Source organism: Xiphophorus couchianus, chromosome 22, assembly GCF_001444195.1.
Source record: "Xiphophorus couchianus chromosome 22, X_couchianus-1.0, whole genome shotgun sequence".
Classification (NCBI taxonomy): Eukaryota; Metazoa; Chordata; class Actinopteri; order Cyprinodontiformes; family Poeciliidae; genus Xiphophorus; species Xiphophorus couchianus.
The window spans coordinates 19,971,856-19,991,231 of record NC_040249.1 but is presented as its reverse complement, the minus strand read 5'-3'; the positions used below and the strand labels follow the sequence as shown (position 1 = coordinate 19,991,231).

Genomic DNA, 19,376 nt, shown 5'->3' with positions numbered 1-19,376 from the left:
AAATGGAGTTTCATTCCTCGTCCGACTGAACTGCTTTAAATCTGCACGAACTTCCACACATCCATTCACGCACGCGGACCGGCCCCGCTCGTACAAGCCACGCGGCGAGTTTCAACCTGCAGAAATATTTCCCTCTGTGGTCACGCATTCTTCTCCCCCCTCTGACGCCGAGCCGCCTCCTCCCTCTCTCTCCGTCTCATCCTCCCCGTCTCTCTCTTCGTCACCCCGCTCCACCTCCTCCTCCTCTCTGTCCTGTCTCGCTCGTCCACCACCAGCCTCTCACCTCCCCACCGCCCCCTCCACCTCCCCCACCCTCCGTCGGTATTAAGTGTGCGTCCTCTTCCGTCGAGCTCCAGGACACCGAGCCGCAGACCCCCAGCTGCAGCCGCCGCTGCCTCCTCTTCTGGCGGCTGCCAGTGGGGGAATCTCTCCGCTCCCGTAAGCCTCTTGAATGTAACCTCTTTCAGTCCTTGTTTCGGTCCTCCACGATCTGTCCATGGCTCAGTCTTTCTCTCTCCTATCTTGATACCCCAAAAAGAAAGAAAGAAAAAACAGAGTGATTGGAGCGCGCCGAGTTGCTCTGCTCTCGCTGCGCTTTTGCAGATTTAAGCCCCGCGTCTTATATTACCAAACCCTCTTTATTACAAGCGTGTTTACAGTCTCTTCCCCCTCCTCCTCCTCCTCTTCTCCTTCTTTTTTCTCCTCTTTCTCCTCCTCTCCACCCCCCACCAGCAGCAGCAGCAGCAGCAGCAGCAGCAGCACACCGTCCTCTGTACGGTATGCAACTCCAACCTTAGACAGCTGAAAGTTATTAAGCGGCCCGCTCTCACTACCGGTGTCCGCAGATGGATGGATGGATGGATGGATGAATGGATGGATGGATGGATGAAAAATACATGTTTGGATTGATGAAAACAGGGGATGGATGGAAGATAAATTAATAAATTGGCATAAATTGATTAGGTTTATGTCTAATGGATGGATGACAAATAAATTGATAGATATTTTGATGGATGATAACAATAAAGGGATGAATGAATTAATGAATGAACAGATGGATGGATGACAAAGGAATAGATGGATGATAGATGGATTATGATAAATGGATGAATGATGAATAAATGGACAAACAGACGGATGGATGGATGGATGGATGATGGATGGATGGATGGATGGATGCATGGATGGATGGATGGATGGATGGATAGTAAAGGGATGGATGACAAAGCGATTGATGGTTGGATTCAAATGAATGGATGACAGAGGAGTGGATGGACATTTTTATGGATGAAAAAGGAATATATGGATGACAAATGGATAATGATAAAGGGATGAATGAATGACTGGATGAACAGATGGATGATAAAGTGATGAATGGATGATAAATGGGGTAAAAGGTTTTAACTTCCACAAAATAAAATAAAAAATGACACAGACTCCAGGAAGGGTCAGAAATTCACAGTTTTTCAGATTATTGGTTATAAATAAAAGGAAAATTCTTCTAAAGTTAAAATTTAGATTTATTCTGTTGTTAAAAGAACTGAGAGATGCGCCAGTTTTAATCATACAGAAGAAAGACTAAGCTTAATGGTTATTTTTTAATGAAGCTAATTAATTTTTTCTTCTTCTCCCTCCTCGTCTGTGCTGGAGTCTCATTTCGAACACCCTGTAACTGCAAATAAATCTGCATAAATACATGACAATTTTCTCAGATTTCTTGGAAATAGATCTAATTAAACTTGGCCAGTCCTTCAGAACTCTGTTGACTCTGTTGAACAAGCAGCACACCGGACAGAACTGCAGAACCAAATGAGTAAATCTGAGAAGAAGAAAAAAAAAACTGCCTCCAAAAGGTTTTCACTTCTTTTTACATATTTAATAATGTGAATGAACCCATCCTGTGGAAAATCCTTTTGATTATTGATCTACTTGTAAATGGTGAATATAATAGTGTTTAATCCACTGCACACAATATTTTTAAGGAGATATCATTTAATTTTTCATAATCCTTCACATTTCTAATATTTGATACTTTCTCTGAACTTTCCATAGGAGGAAAACACATGTAGGAGTCTGCTGAGTCCAATTCTCATTCAGATTTTCTTAATTAATATACAATATTTTTCTCAGGACTGCGTCTCCTTCCTTCTCCGGATGCTGACTTGTTTCCACAGAGAGACAGGAAGTCTGCTGTCCTGATGCACCGATCCACTTTTTTCACTTCCAATACCGATACAGATATCTGAGTCTTAGTATCAGCAAATATCGATCCGATACAGAAAAATATTCCCAAATTGACCTAAAATGTTTCTTTTTTTTAAGCACAGACATACAGTAAATGTGCTGAATTACATATTTGTTTGATTAATCTGCACGCCTAAATACATCAACAGCTTCAGAAGCTTGGTCAGACATGCAAAAGCAAGAAAACTTTAAGTTGTTCAGTCAGTGCAATTACGAGTAAAGTAAATAATAAATTGAAACTGAAAAATTTAAAAATAGGCTGCAGCAAATCTTCTTTCAAATGGTTCGGAAAGTACAATTAGGAATTGTAAATATAATGTAAAAATAAATCATAAAGCATGAAGTTGCTCAGAACACAACACAGAATTAGACTGAATAGATCTGCCCTTATGGATTGGGAACATTGTCACAGATAGCTGATCTAGAATATTTTTCTGCATCGGGCCGATAAAGACACCGGCATCGGATCGGTGCATCTCTGGTCCTGTTCTAACACAGTAAGTACCGTAATGCCTAACAAAGCAGTGCCAGGCAAAACAAATAACAGCAAATGTAAGAAATCAAACTCTGGAAACAAACGTCTCCCATTTTGGGACCTGATGTCTAAACATTCACAAGAGACTGTTGGCGAGTTTGTCTCTGTACTCTCTGTCAAAATACATCCTGTACTGTCCTGAAGTTACTTTGAAGGAGCTGACTGGGTAGATCGGCTGATTACGTTTATCAGCATGATTTCCAAAAAGCCACAAGATCTGAACTAGCACAGGGAATGTGCAAACTCCAGTGTCTGTTGAGAAATCTGCAGGTTCACTTGGCAGACCTGGAGCACACTGACGTATTGAAGATGATGAGATGGATTGATGTAACCAGCAGCATCCCACCAATGTAACTTTGCTGGGTAACACAAATGCCATCCGGCTGAGAAGAGAAGGACAGAAATGACCAGATGTAGACTGTTAACAGCCATTAATATTGTGTGACTTTAAAGCTCTGAAGTTTAAAGTTGTTCTAAGTAACTAAAATTGGCGTATTAGGTATCAGCCTTACAATTCAAATGAATTATGATAAATTTTGAAGAAAAAAGGCAAGATAATGTTCAAAACTCATATAAAATATAATATGATATTTTGCATTATCGATATATTTCCCTTTATTTTGTTTTTTATCTCAATTTGGGACAGTTGACTCTTATTAAGCATAATAAATATTATCTCCTGATCAATCTAAGATATTTTCACCCTTCTGGTAGATAATATTTATATGAACCATTTAACTATATTTCCTAACAGTAAACTATGAATATATTATAGAAAATTCAACTAATCTATTTTAAAAGTAAATATTTTTTCCAGTCATATTGACCACTCAAGTGAGTATGAAATACTGTGAAAGACGAATCTATTTCACACATGGAAAGTCAAAAGTATGAAATAGTGAGAAATAAGTGTTGTGCAATGGTTACATACATAATATTAAAGTAGTTTATTTACAGGTATAAAATGGAACTACAAGGGTGCAAAATAGAAATACAAAGATATTCAATAGGTTAATAATTAGTAAGTGGGCTTTTTATTGCACTAATGCTTAATTTTGATGCGACATCAAGGGTAAGAGTTGGTTCTGGGCTGGGTCCTGGACATTTTGGCCCTTTGCTATTTTATAATTGTTGCTTTGGATATGTCATTGTAGATTTCTTCAGGTTTGGATGGGAACGGTCTTCATCTTATCAACCAAAGTAGATGCCAGCATACTTTGGTTGGTATACAAGGCACTTGCCTTGTATATGCTGCACACCCTCTTTGTCAACTTCTGTTTTTTATAATCTACTTAATGTCTACTTTAAGGAAATATACTTATTTGACTCTGGTAAACGATATCTACCAGAATGAATAACAATATTCATTGTCTATGCTCGCAGGCTGGTGCCTAACTCCAGCAGCCATTGGGTGAGAGGTGGGGTTTGTCCTGAACAGGTAGTCAGTCCATCACAGGGCAACAAAGAGACTCATAAAGCAAACTACTATGCAGTCACACTTTCACCTCTACAGGTACAATCCCACCTCAATAACGCCCGTCAACATCCAGGGAGTGAACGATGAGATTCTTAGAAGTGCCTGAGAGTTCATCTGAACAATAAACTGGACCGGACTCACACCGCCGATGCTCTTTACAGGAAGGGTCAGAGCAGACTGAAGAGACAGAAGCTATTGGACAATGTCTCCAACTCAAAGCATAAAGCTGGAGAGCTGCTTCAGTGTCAGGCTGCTGCGTCCTCAGGTCAGAAAGGAGCGTTGTCACAGATCCTTCCTCCCTTCTGCTGATGATGAGGATATTTCTATTCTACTCATACCTAAGGTAAATTTAGTGAGATAATTAATACAACAGTTACGTCTTTGGACTGTGGGAGGAACCCGGAGTACCCGGAGAGAATCCAACCATGAATGGGAATAACAGAAAGAGCCTAGGTTGGGATTTGAACCCTGGACCTTCTTGCTGCAGGGAAACTGTGTGGCACTGTGGGAAAAGAAACAAACACGCTAAATGAATGAGGTTTGAGTGTATTTATTACTATTTAAAAAAAACAAACACAAGGTTTAATTTTAAAAATCATAATTTTTATTGGATAAACTAAAATAGTGATTCCCCAAATACAAGCCTGGTTCTGCTTTTGGCCCCAAACGACGTTGGTCCGGCTCTGGATGTTTCCTGATATCCGGAACCTGCGGCCTGGATCAGAACATGCTGCTGTTTGGTTGTTCAACCTGTCGTTCGTGTTCACTGCAGCCACACACATTTATTCCTTCCCGTTTCTTTTGCTCTTCCTAATGTTGTGTACACGCTCTGGGGACACGCGTGGGTCCAGGTAATCTCTCTCTCTCTCTCTGTCTCTCTCTCTCTCTCTCTCTCTCACACACACACATTCAGGGCACACTGCATGCAGCAGAGTGCCCTGTTCTGCATGCACCTTCCTCTTTCTCTCTGCATATTGCTTTCATTATACATCTTTCTGCCTCACACACCCGCACACTCACACACACTCCTCCCTCCCTCGCAGTGCCTCTTGTCCGGCCCCCCTGATCTCTGTGTCCATTGGCTTGCGCTGGGTCTATTTCTCATGTCCAGCCCCCTCCTCTCCTTCACTCTCTCTCCCTCTCTCTCTAATGATCGTCCAATGGTGTTGTCTGTCCCTCCTCCCACTCCCCACTCCCACTCGGGTGCCTCGGCCCGGCCCATGTTTTTGTATGTCGGGTGTCCGTCCGCCGCCTGACGTTCAAGTTCGCCGGGAACGTCACGTCCGTGCACTTGAACTTGCACAGCTAAGAGGGGAGGGGTGGTGTGTGTATGTGTGTGTGTGCGTGCGGGCGTGTATGTGTGTGTGTGTGTTGGGGGGTGTGGGGTGGGGGGGTGGAGAGGGGATTTTGCCATTTTTTTCAATCTCTCTCCCCTTCTCTCTCTCCATCCACCTCACTCTCTCTCTCTTTTTTCTCTGCTCTCCTTTCTCAAAAAAGCCATGACGGCGATCCCGCGATCCATCCTCGCCTCCGCGCTATCTTTCTATTATTTCTAATTTATTTTATTATTTTGGTTTTTTTTTTTACTCCGTCTCCTCCACCTCCTCTGGTAGATGTCCAAGGCGTTGGATGAAGATCTTTTCTCTCTTTTTTCCCCCTCCTCCTCTCCTCTGTCACCCCGGCATCTCCCCGATGTGATCCGCGCTGAACGCAGCCGCTGAACAGCCACCATGTCTCGCCGCAAGCAAGGCAAACCGCAGCACCTGAGCAAACGGGATTTCTCGCGTAAGTAAAAGCCTCTAAAGGGAGAGTTAGAAACACTTTTGTTTCAGTTCACCCATCTGGGAGCAAAAGGGGGACAGAAAAAGGGGGGTGTTTGTGGACATCGGACACTCTATCTGGACTTTGCGGCACGGCGACAAAGTCCGACACCTTCCGTGCGTAAAAAGCTGCCTTCCCGAAACATGAAAAGGAAGTGTGGGAGAATAAAAAAAAGTTTTGATGGACCAGTTTTAAGTTGTGCAGCTTTGACAGGCTGGTAAACGCACCCGCTTTGGATCTCGACGGTCGCTCCGGTCAGAGCGCGTCTTCTCCGCGGAGCTCTGTGGACAGATCACCCTCTAGAATTTCGCTTCCTGCAGTGCGAGCCCGTCTACTCTGTGTTGGAATAAAAAGAAGGTCAAAATGTAAAGTGGACGTTTTTGGATCGAGCGGAAAACTGTTTATCCGAGCCAATCAAAATGATCGATTTAGTGATGTATATTTAGCTCTTTTTTAACGGTGAATGCTGCTTAGATGTCCGTAAAGTTGAAGCCACGTTCTGTGTTTCTGAACTAGAAATGCTACATACAAAGCAATTTAAACATGAACAACTTGACGGAATAACTTCACTTTAAAGCTTCGGGTAAATTAATAAAAGCTTAATTATCAGATGTTTGGTGTTTGAGAGAAAAACAATTTAATCCAACAGCGTTTGACTTTTACGCACAACGTCCATTTCTCAAAAAAACTCCTCTCATTTGTGTATTTAGATTTAATTTATTTGCGCGCAAAAGCTTTATTTCTCAATAGAAAGCCGGTGCGGGTGTTTTGGAAAACTGCGAGGCAGTTGGCAAAGTGTGCGCCTCTCTTTGCGGACCACGCGCAAGAAAACAAGCGGTTATTTAGCGCATCTTTATGTGTCGCTGCTTAATTAACATTAGAGTTCGTTGACGGGTAATCGCGTGTGTTTGGTTTGGAGCTAGAGACAGAAAAAGAGTGTGTGGTGTGTGTGTGTATGTATGTGTGTGTTTCCTTCAGAGGGGGGACAGCGCAGTGACAGTGACCCTGTCCCGTCGCTAGGAGGCAGAGCGCGATTAGAAAATCCAGCTCCAAACTTGAACCAGAGGAGTTTTACCTCCAACCCCTTCCTTCCCCCCTTCCCTGTCTATACGGGCTGATGTCTTGCGAGCTCTTTAGAATAAAGGAAAAGCGTACAAGACGTAAGGACGGGTGGAGGGAACAAACAGAGAGGGAAGGAGGGAGCCCTCCCCGCCCCCCCAACAACATCTCCCCCTCCCCAGTTCGTCTTCATCACCCCAAACCTACGTCCTCTCTCCGGAACTCCCCACCTCCCCCGTTTTGTCTGTGCATCACTTTTTTACATACATGTAGCCTTTGCACCCATTCTGTCCGCCACGCAAATTTTCTTCAGCACACAGACACACAGAGAGGTTTCCAAATATAGCAAACGGGGCTCAAAATTCAGCCACTGGAGCAAAACAACAATAACAGTAACGATAACAACAACAACAACAACAATAATAATAATAAATAATAAATAATAATAAAAAACTTGGACTATTTATTTTCATTCCTGTTTCCCTTCTTATAATTTTACATAGTTTCTATATTTTCTGTTTTTAAAAACATGTTGCATTTCCACTAAAGGAGTCTTTTATCCTCCAGAAAATGTTGGATATACTTTGTGTCAACAGATATTTTCTGTCTTTTTAAAAGAACAATCTAACTGAAAAGGCATGTCTCTGTAAATTGATGGCTGTAAATCCTGTTGTGGCATGCGAATTTAGTGAGCAGCAGACATATCCCCTCTGCTCCTTTACTTGTTTGCTCTGCTCTAAAATTAGACACAGATGAGTGGCTTCTGCATGTTTCTATTTTACTGAGATTTTTTTTGTTATTGTTTGTTTTTTTTATTTAGGAATTTACCTCCTTTTGAGTTTACAAGTTGTCTCTCAATTTCATCTTCATGTGTCAGGAGCTTTTTGCAGATAGAACATTTTTAAATAAATAAGTGGATTTAATGCTACCCCTCTTCAGCAGGTTTTGTCTAACTTGCGTAGACCTGAAGTTTAATCAAAGACAGGGAATATTTTGGAAGCGGTGTTCAGGGAGCTGCTGGGCCTGGAGAATCCACGTCCCAGTTTGATGTCGTTCAGGACTGTGACGTCCAGATATTTCCTTGAGGAGGGGTGCAGTCCACATTCCCACCAACCCAGCCTCTCTCCCTCGCTTGTAGATACACACTTTCCCACAGACACTCGGCCACACGTGTGTGCGCACGGCGCTCCGTCCCATCTCCCTGCCCCCCTTCCTGTTATCAGACCAAAATCTGTATCCAATCACCCAGATGGTGAAAATTAAAATCTATTTTTTGATTCTCAGTGGTCTTAAGTTCATTAAAATGTGAAATTGGCAGATGAGTAAAGAAGGTCAGCGCACATTAGGCTACTAGCTCAGAGTCAGACTCTTCACCTTGGACTGGAAGATTTTCTTTTAAAAGAGGGACACTGAGTTTTAGTCCTTCCAGTTTGCTGCTTTTTGAACTCTACAAGAAGATTCCTTAAAAAGCAGTCATGTCCACTTTTTCCTTACCTTAAGAGGGAAAAAAATGGACTCTTTTGGGGTTCAGACACCAAGTAAGGCAAAAGCAGAGGGACAAGTCATCCCATTGTCCCTCCTGTCCCTCCTTCTCCTTTCGCAGCACATGTGCTGGATGTGTTTGTGACAATCCTCCGCGCTGATTAAAGGCTCAGCCCGTGTACAAACACGGACCGGCAAGTCAAACTCATCCACATATTTAGGTTTTTCAACGCATCATTTTCTAAGCTCCCCCTGTCATTGGCTATGAAATTGTTATCTTTAAAGCCATGTGATTGGAGCTTTGCATCCATTCGGGATATTATTTCCCACCGTTTATTGCTGTGATCTGTGATCCAGATCCATCTTGCATTGTAATCACTTTTGCTACAGTTTGTGCATTTCTATTATTACAAGGCCCTCGTTCTCAGCCCCTTATTGTGTGAACCACATGTGAAGCTCCGTCTCCATGACTCTGATCCTGTGTGTGACCGTTGGGTCCCTCTCATCACATCCCACCAGGAGTCGCATCAATAGGTTGGAAATTTAAACATGAGTATCTAATTTCTCTCCCCTCTGTCTCTGCAGCAGCCGAGCCCCTCTCCACGGCCGTCGTCTCGTCGGAGGAGCTGTCGGAACGCTGCTCAGAGCACTCGGAGGACAGCGGCAGCCTCAACGGCCACCATCCGGTCCCCACCGCGGGCCGGTTGGCCCGGCTGGGTCCGGACTCTCATCCCTCGCCGGAGCAGGACCTCCTGACCTGCGGTCAGTGCCAGGCCACCTTCCCCCTGGCAGACATCTTGCTCTTCATCGAGCACAAGAGGAAGCGATGCCACGGGCCTTCCTGCCTCGCCATAGGCAGGGGGCTGGACAAACCCCCTTCGCCCTCCCCCGGTTTGGCCCTCACCCCTTCACCTGCTCTGAACTCTCTGCGTGGCCGCAGGCCGGTTGAAGTTGGGGTTCAGGCCACGCTAGCAGACGAAGACGACGAGAGGTTCTTGTCACCTCGGGGGATTTGCCCAAAGCAGGAGCCCCTCCCAGGTAAACAGAGCAACATGCATCACCTTCAGCTCTACATGAACACAGGCGCGGCAGGTTGCAGAAAAACAGGTGACTGAACGTTCAGAGCATGGGCTTGTGTGTGATCATGGCTGGATGTTCAGCTGTACTTCGCCTTTTCCTTTCACTGCCCTCAGAAACAGCGTTAGTAGAAGTTTGGAGGAGCTCAGACACAGATTGCTTGGCCTTTTGAAAGGACAGAGGGTTTTTTTAAGTCATCATGTTTTTACTGTAGTACAACAAGCCGGCATGTTTTGTAGCTTCTGAATGAAAACATTTGTCCCAGTAAAACCAACTCAGGTCTGCTTGAACTTCACGGGTTGGACAGTGGACCAGTGAAGTGTGTGCTGCACCAACTGGTCAGGATGTAGTGTGTATCTGTTTGTGTGAGGCAGGGCTTTATTAATCAGCTGTATTTGGTGCAGAGTGTGTGTGCTTACCCAGTGTGGCCTATTCCCACTGGCCAGTGGAAAGGAGACAAGAGTGCCCTTGAATTTGTTTTCCCTTTGGTCAAGGCATGTGTGTGTGTTGATGCAGGATCATTTTCTGATCAGTGTGTGTGAGTTTTAGTCTTGGGAGCAGCTGAGGCGTCTCACTGGTACTCTGTTTGTGTCTCCTGCTCTTGGTGCTCCCGCCCTCCTTCCCAGGGCGCAGTATTTTACCCGAATAAATTTGGCCCGTGTCCGCTACCCTCTCGGAGTTTACCTTCACGCTGGAGAATCCTTCCACTTTCCGTTTTGAGTCAAACGATAGCCTCGCTCACGGAAATGTTCTAACACCACTAATTATTTGTTACAGTGGTATTCACCCCCCAACCCCCGCCCCCCGGTTCCATGTGCATTTTAATTAGCGGCAGTTTTTAGCCGTGTACTAAATTAGCTGTTGCACAGAGAGGGAGAGATGAAAAACACCCATCATCACTCCGTTTGCCTAACACAGCTCAGGAATTTGAGAAAATGAGCCTCATATTCCACATTTGGAGCTGAACTCAGTTCCCATGATTGAAGAAACGTTGCAGCTACGGGAATGGAGATTATTTTTGAAAATCTGCGCGAGCCTTGACCTTTTCTCTCCACAACGGCAGGAACACGAGCTCGTCTTTTAGCTTATATGCTTCTCTGGTGTCTGCACGTATATAAAACACACACACATGCCCCCGCACACACACACGCTTCCTTACACACTCTCACTCTCGCAGACACTCACCAGCTAAACTGGGTTATTAGAGCGATTTACATCATAATAAGGGCGTCTGGTTGCTTGAATAGTGCTGCGTGTGGGAACGTCTTGGTGGGAACAGCTGTACGCTCAGACAGGACAGGAAAACAGGACAGCAGCAGCATATATCTTCTCCAGACTTGACACCACACTGAGCGGTGGACAGGCCAAGCATTATTAAAAGTTTGCCGCTTCATGAAAAAGGGGAAAACACATCTCTAAACGGTCTGTTTAAATTTACGTCTTTCCCCTGTAATTTGCCATTCTTTCTGGGGAGCTTCCCTCTCTCCACAGCGGCCAATCTCTGCAACACATTCATCCTGATAGCTGATAATTAAAGCCAGCACCCTCCAGCCGTCCCCCTCCTCCTCCCCTACCCAACCCCAGCTTTCATCCTAATTGACCCCAAACTGGCAGGAGATGCAAAAAAAAAAAAAAAAAATATATATATATATAATAATAATCTTCTGAAGCTGCGACTGTGGCGATTCAAATATATTCACAGTGACACTGAAAAGAAGAAAGATGTCTTGTGTGTGTTTTTTATTTGTGAATGTTCTGTTTTATAAACTTTATAGAGCCTCTGAACAAGAGGAACAAAAAGAATCAAGATGCAACTTTTGTTTTTACTGTACGGACTGAATATATTCCAACATAATAACGCTGACTGGACATATTTTTGAGTTTATGCACCCACATCTTTACATCTGCATGCATCCTGCAAGCTAAGATCATGTGCATTTTGAAATAATAATAAAAAAACATCTGGGAAAAGCACTGCACTTACTTTTGCTTTTTTTCTGCAACAAACAAACAGTTCTGGCCTAGATGTTTTTTTTGTGTGTGTGTGTGATAAATGAAAAGACAAATCATTGCTGCAAAAAAAAGGCTGGGTACCTGACCATTAAAGCCACACACACATAAATGCTCAGCGCTCTCTTGCTTGCCCATTTATTCTATTAATCCCTAACTGAGATGAAAATTCTGATTATAATCCCTGAGGCGGTCCCTCGCTCAGAAACAGCATCGCTAATGTCTCGAAAGAGAGAGGGGTCTGCGTGTGTGTGTGAAGTGTGAACAGCTATGTCTTGTCCTATTTCTTTTTTCCCATCAACAATGGATATTAATGTAAAATATTCTTTGGTTTGAAGATTGAAATTTAGAAGGAATTCTTTATGGATTATTTCAGCTGTAGACACACCTCCTCTTGTTTGGGTTTTCCAAATTGATTTCCTGGTAATGAGGTTCAAGAATTTAACTCACGTGGTTTGGATGTCGAGTCGAGATGAGGCCAGTGATCTGCGTTTCAGTGAAACATTGGCTGATAAGCTATCTGTATTAGCTCATTAGCACGGATTTTATCGCTACAAGAGCAGGATGATGAATCCCCCCAAAATTTCTCACATTTCTGAACCCAAAATATCCGGTCCGCCATTCCGCTCTGGCCCCGCTGAAGTGCCGTCCTGGCTTGGAGCCTCGCACCACGAGCGTTGTTAGTCTATGATCTACTGATTAGCAATTAGCTTATCATCAGTGGCTAATGCTGCCCATCTCAGTGCACATTAGTGCATTTTTAACACCCAATCACAGTCTGGCTCTGTTTCAGAACGCTCTCCCTCCATCTCGTATCCTTCCTCTGCTTTTTCTTTTCCCTTTTTCTCGTTTGGCTCGTTTCTCTCTCTGTCTCTCTTTGAGTCTCACCCTGATGCATTAGCAGTCAATGCAAATCCAGGACAGCCAATTGATACTGAATCAATTACAGTATGTTTGGTGGGTATGTGTGTGTGAGTGTGTGTTTCATGCTGTGGAACATCCCAGCGAGCCCAACAAAGAGATTTCACACGCTGGCTGCCATCACTAATCTATTGTCGCTCTCCCTTTTTGTCCGCCTTTCTTTATTTCTCCACATAAGATTTTATTTAGTGGACTCGAGTGCTGCGCTGCGTTTGAACAGCGTTGGCACGGTGAATGGCCTCTCCGAATATAAACACGCTGCTGTGTGTGTGTGTGTGTGTGGAAATCATCAGCGGTAGGATAACACATGCAGTACAGGTTACTGGGACGACTGGAAAAGCTAATAATCTTCTGCAAAGGCCAGTGGTCTGTTTTGTGTTATATATCTGTATATTGGTATAAACGTCACTAGGAGAAAGTATTTTCCCCCTTTCAGATTTCATTTGTTTTTTATCTTACAGTTTTTAAAAAAAGAAAATCAGACAAAGTAACCTGATGTGTTAAAACAATGATTTCATTTATTGAGGTTAAAAAAATCTATCCAGGCCAACATTGCCACTCCTGGTGGCAACAAAGGCCATCAAACTTTCTGGCCCACTCTTTGTTGCAGAATTGTTTTAATTCAGCCACATTTGAGGATTTTGACGCTTGACTGACGCGTCTAACATGTCTAGATCTCAATCGTATTTATTTTAAGACCTTAATTAGGGCATTCCTGAACTCTCACATTGTTATCGTTGTTTTTTTGTTTGTTTTTGAACAATTCAATCGTGCTTTGGAACATTGTCCTGCTACATAATCCAAGTTGCTTCAGCTTAAGGTCACGAACTTTGGGTCAGACATTTTCTCGTTGTCCAGATCCTGTGTCACTAAGTTAACCTAACCCTAAACTTTGACATGAACACCACCATGGCTGCTCAGGAGGATGGATAGATGAAAAGTGAACGACTCAATTAAATCGGGAGGGTTTATGCAGATCTACCAGTTTTTACCAAATGGCATTTTAAGCTGAATCTGTGTTACAGTTAAATCTGAACTAGGATGTTAGTAAGTGAATCATCTGAATCTGTTTGTATGAGTGGATTGAATTGTTTTGATTGAACTGTATTTGATATGATTTGAATCACTTGTGTTGTAAAGCAAGTTGAGATGATTTTTGCTGTAAATTGTCATTTTATAAATAAACTAAACTGGAATGAATTATTTAGTGCTCAGCAAAAAGAAGAAAAACAGTGAGTATGGGCAGCATGGCGATGGTGCTAAAAAACAACATTTTGCTGCTTATGGTATTAAGAGCAGTAATAAAACAAAGACGAGTCAGTTGACTCGAACGTTATCCTGCTTGGTAATTCCACAGCACACACACCCACACTGTTATATAAGACAGCATTAAAGTGTTAACTACTATAAACCTCGTCCTGCATCCTCGTTTGGCAGGTTTTCTGCTTGAATATTTATAAAGCCGAGGTATCCTGGCTTTCAGCAACTGCCGAGAAGATTTCGTTAAGCTCCTGGTTTTGAACCCTGTCCGCTTAGCGAGCACCTCCGTCCTCCTCTGTCTGCAGCTCTCCTTTCTCTCCCAGACTTGTGAAGCTTGAGGCCCGAGCTGAGGTAACCCTGATGACATCCCGACAACATCACCAGTGTTACTTGTGACTCCTCCGGAGGCGCAGAGGGGGATCATGCAAGCGGTTTCTTACGCTTTGCAGTTTGAAAAAAAAAAAGAAATAGTGGTCAAAACAAAGGATTGAGATTAAAGCTAAGGCTGAATGTGATCCTGACCACAACCTTTGACTTCTTTGTGGAGTAGCTGAGAGATTCCCTGCGGTGATCATCAGATTCCTGCACATATGTACAGCAGGTTGCTTTGATCCTTGTTTTTTTGGTGTTTTTTTGTGCTTATGGCGTTGATTGGTATTTATTTTCCTCCAACAAATCATGCTCCTGCAGAGAATGTGATACAAGGCAAATAACGTGGCAAAAGAAGATAAATTGATGATCAACAGTCATTAATAATGTATTAGTATTAAATAGCAGCCGGTAGTGCTATTGAAAATCAGACTTGTCAGTGCAGATGCTGACGGCAAAGTGCTCCATGTGTGAACTAAACCAGGGCCGATTGCTGGTATTGAGGTATATCAAGTGTTTAGAAAATGTAGTTTAAAAAAAAGTCATATGAATTTTCAATTGTAAGTTTTATAGGGCCTTCCAATGAGATGCAAGAGAAGAAGACAGAGTGAAATGTTCTCTGGCTGAGAAATCAAGCTCTAACATTACACCATGTTTCTGTGCATTGCTAGTCAGATGGCTAAAAGTATGTTACGATTTTCTATTTTCGCTTGGAAAATTTACAAAACGTTGTGTGAAAAGTACGGATGTGTAATGTAATACTGTCATAAAGCCACGCTGCAAAACTGCTAAAATGTTCCGCGATTCTGTTCATGCGGTTTAAAAACCTTTGAATGAGATGCCAGATAAATCAGCAGAGTTTTCTTTGGCTGTATGGAGCATAGAGCAATGCTGCTGCTGCTGCACACTGGTGGACGGGAGGCTGAAAGCCGCCTCTGAAACTGTTCCATGTTACTTACAAAAACACAAATTTAAATGTGGAGGAATATTTTTGGTCATGAAAAAGACAGTCATGTTGGGGAAGCTAAATAATCACTATCAGTCTTATTAAGGTGCGAGATGTTCAGCAGCCGACTTCAGTAGCTAACAGCTAAAATCTTTGTTAATGTGTTACTCTATGAAAAGCAGAATGATAAATAGGATAATCGTCTTATGAATGTATTTTTCTACTAATAGTCTACGAATAAATGAAATCGATCATAAAATTGTAAATGTATCAATCCTTTAGCAGCAGGAAAAACTTGTGCATAAGTTATTAAATTATGTTTTTATGCTATAAAATCTTATCATATCAGATTAATATTCCGTGAGATCTCGTACCAGCCCATGCCATGCTGGAAGTCATGCCTCTTTTCTGGGTTTGGAATAAATAGAAGCAGAACAGGAAAAGGACAGCACCACCACAATGATGAAGAAACGACAAAAATATAAAAAATCCCAAGGAAAAGACGTCAGACTGCCCACACGTTCTGACTGACGGCTGTTCTCTGAGAAGCGCGACACTGACGCACCAAAACAGCAACAACGGTCAGCGATGATGACAGACGTGTTAAAAAAGAAAACAAAACAACAATAACAAAAAAAGGGAAAGATCTCCACGCTTTTTTTGGCTCTCTGGCAAACTTTCCCAAAACAGTGACAGGGCGGGATGAGACGTTGGAAGGAGGAGGATTATTTCCCCGCGGTGGTGGCGGCGTGTCGGTGACGTCAGGTCGACCCGCTCTCTGTGATGGAGGATTGTTTATTGATCCGGCTCTTTGTGTTTATGCAAGTGCCTCGACATCCACGCTACATTTACTTCTTGGTGGTGAGAGGGAAAGCTGCTGTTTTTGGCCGCTCACTTTGTGTGAGTGTCTGTTCCAAGGCATGCACACGCACAGGGGCTGCACATGTAGCTCAGCTCTCTTATTATGTTGAAGGCTTGTACATAAAACTGTTTATACACTACAAAGCTTATTTATATAGGCCACTGGATTACAGACTGGTTTTATATACCACACACACAGAGACATACACACACATACACACACACATAGACTACTTATGTGTCCATTCGTCAGTGTTACCTGTCATTACTTACATCAGTTGTGTGTTTCAGTGTGAGTTCATGCAGGATAGTCCCTGTTAAAAGCAGCCAGAGCTGAGCTGGCAGTGTATGTGTCTCAACTCTGATTTCTTGCTTCCAGTTTGGCTGAACTGCTACTTCGGCGTATGACCACCCTATATGTAGCTGCTTGTGTAAGCAGAACACAGACTGTGCACACGCCACTCTATATGAGTTAGTCTAATTGTTGAGTTTTGCATCCTGAGATTCAGTCGGCTTCCTCCTGTCACGGCGACCATCTCCTCCTTCGTTTCACATCCTTCTTCTCAGCATGTTGTAAACAGATGGAGTTTTTAGCTTCAAACATATCGCTGCAGTTGCATCTGAAGCTTTTTACCTGAACACTCAGAAAAACAACCCTGGTTATAAAATCTTGTCCAGGCAATACAAACTGATCGTCCAACTCTGGCAGCAGTTTCATACTTTTCCTCATTTCAGAACCAGGTGACAAATTACGAACAACGTATTGACATTAATATGAATTGACAAATTAAATTACACATTGGCTTGCTCCAAAATGTTCTGCGGCAAAAACTTCCTTCTACCACAAACCTAATTTTCTAATTTGTTTTTTTTCCCTTTGGTGTAATTTGATAAACTTCAAATATATAGACAGTTGCAATAATATCTCATTGATATAGTATGTAATTCCATGTAATTCAAAATAAGAATTACATGCCTATATTTTCCTTTATTGGGGCTTTTCTCTAGTCCACACATGGTCAACAACTATACACATAAGCTCAAACATATGAATACACCTTTACTAGTTCATTTAGTTGCATGTCCTTAAGTAAATTTCTTTCTCATCCACTCAGTATTTGAAGCTATCAACAATGGATGGATGGATATTCGATCACTGCTCTAAATACTTGGAGCTTTTCTAAACTGGTTGGAAGCGACTTTTATTCACAAATTTTTAACATGGTTGAGCTCTGTGCCATTGAAGAAATGTTATATTTGCCTGCATGAAGATGCAGAATATTGATGTAATTCTCTGATTTTTATTATTACATCCACTTCCAGTAGCAGAACAAGTGAAAACGCTGTCGCCACAATGTTTGACAATTAAAGTTGCATTGTTAGGTTTGATAACCTCACATCAACTCATTCTTCTTGTGACCAAACTGCTCAGTAATGCCTCATCTGACCATAAAACCTTTTCTTTAAAAGGCATTTAACATGTCCATGAGGACAAATAGGCGTTTTCAAAGTAGATGCTTCTTTGCCGGTTGGCAGCCTCACATTTTATGGCTACCAATATCGGTTTCTGGACTGATTATAAGCTCAGACTCCAAATCATCGTCACCAGCAGAATACCTGACTTTTTCCCGATAATTTGTGGTGGCTCATTTGAATTTTAAGCGCTACTTTAATCTTCAAAGCTCAGATAGCTTTATGAATATGCATGCAATGGGCAGACTTTAGTTCATTACCTTGTTGTAAATTCTAATGACCATTAGGTCCTCACAGTAATTGCCAATTGTTTTGCATTTTTGATTGGGCTATTACCATGCGCATTGGAGGCGCACATCAGCCACGCTTGTCAGAGCCGGCATGTCAGGAGGTGTTTGTGTGTTTTAATGCCTCTTTGTGGATATGTGTGTGTTTTTATTCATTCACGCCTTAGGTTAGAGATATGTATGTGTTTTTCTAGACTAATATAAATGAAAGTAGCATTTTTTAATTGAAACAGTGACTGAGGAGTGAGCCAGAGATTGGATGCGTTTAATTTGCATGATGTCTTCTCTGTTTCCCCATTACACTTCTTGTTTTTCACAAACACACTGACAAAGATCACCCAGCGTGAACCATCTGGCTCTCCCCTGTACATTTAGGTCCTGACATGTTGAAAAATATTTCTCGATGCCCACATCTCTTTCAGTCTTTCTGCTTCTCCTTGAACAAACTCGTGTCAGATACATCTCTTTTTTTCTTTCCTCCATCCTTACTCATCTCTATCTTCAGCTGCCATTTTGGAGCTAGTGATTCGTCTTTCTAATTGACTTTCTCTTCAACCATTGGCAAAAACTCTTTAAAAAGGAAGGAGACAAAGAAAATGCATCCTATTGTTCTGTCGTTAGCAGGAAAAATGCTTCTGTTTCTGCAAGCTGCGTGTGCAGAAACACACTCTATTCTGCCTTTTGTACTCAGATACCTATGTTTCTTTTTTGTGAGAGCAAGACAAAAAGAAGAGTCAATAAAGTAAATCAATTTTCTTTCACTAATAAAGCCTGACAATTAAGAAAGTAGAAACAACAAACAAGAAGCAGAACACAGGTATTAATCTCTTTGTTTTCCTCTTTATTGTTTTTTCTCTCTCATCTCTAAACCTCCCTTCCTAACCTCTAACTCTCACGGAGACACTCCTGCTTTTCCTCCTATTCTCCTGGTTTGTGTACAAGTGCTGTGAGCGAGATATGGGAACCTACGTACCGATGAAAAGGAATTCTTAATTGCTCAGGAATGAGCACTGTTGCAAAAGGGTGTTGTAATGGAGGCGTGAATGCGCGTGTGTGTGTGTGTGTTTCGAGGTGCTGTCTCCGGTGGGACTCACAAGACCTGTTTCCTGAGGTCTCTTTTAGCCCCCTTACAAATACATCCATACACACACAGACACAGACCCCCCCCACACACACACCTCTGGCTGCTGTTACTCACTTCAAAGTTGTTAATATTCAGTTGGGAAACTGTATCCAGAACACAACTAAATTATTAAGCGTATGAACTTTTTAGGCAGTAAGATGAACTGATGCGCCACATCTATGAGATCCTCCTTGTCTTTGCACATGTGCATGTGTATGTGGGCGTGCACATGCCCTCTCCTTCTGCCTAGTGCCTGGTCTTTGGCCAAGGGCATGCATAATTGATCCCGTGCCCACGATCATTTTCTTGATGTAATTGCCCGCGTAAGATATGATGAAATCTAATGGATAATTCATCTTCAACAACCCCCTCCTCTCTTATCCGACCCCCACCCCTAAAATGGATAAAGAGCTGCTAAAACGTACCTTTTA

At 42.6% G+C, this 19,376-nt stretch overlaps 1 protein-coding gene across 1 annotated transcript in view; it reads left to right on the top strand.

The window, feature by feature from the left end:
• Nucleotides 1-5,667: 5,667 nt before the first annotated feature.
• bcl11aa (BCL11 transcription factor A a) overlaps nucleotides 5,668-19,376 on the top strand; it is a 53,315-nt gene continuing 39,606 nt past the window's right edge. Inside the window, exons 1-2 of the mRNA XM_028006824.1 lie at nucleotides 5,668-6,041; nucleotides 9,204-9,725. Of these exons, the coding sequence (XP_027862625.1) occupies nucleotides 5,987-6,041; nucleotides 9,204-9,725 (577 nt within the window). The 5' untranslated portion in view covers nucleotides 5,668-5,986. The remainder of the gene's footprint in view (nucleotides 6,042-9,203; nucleotides 9,726-19,376) is intronic.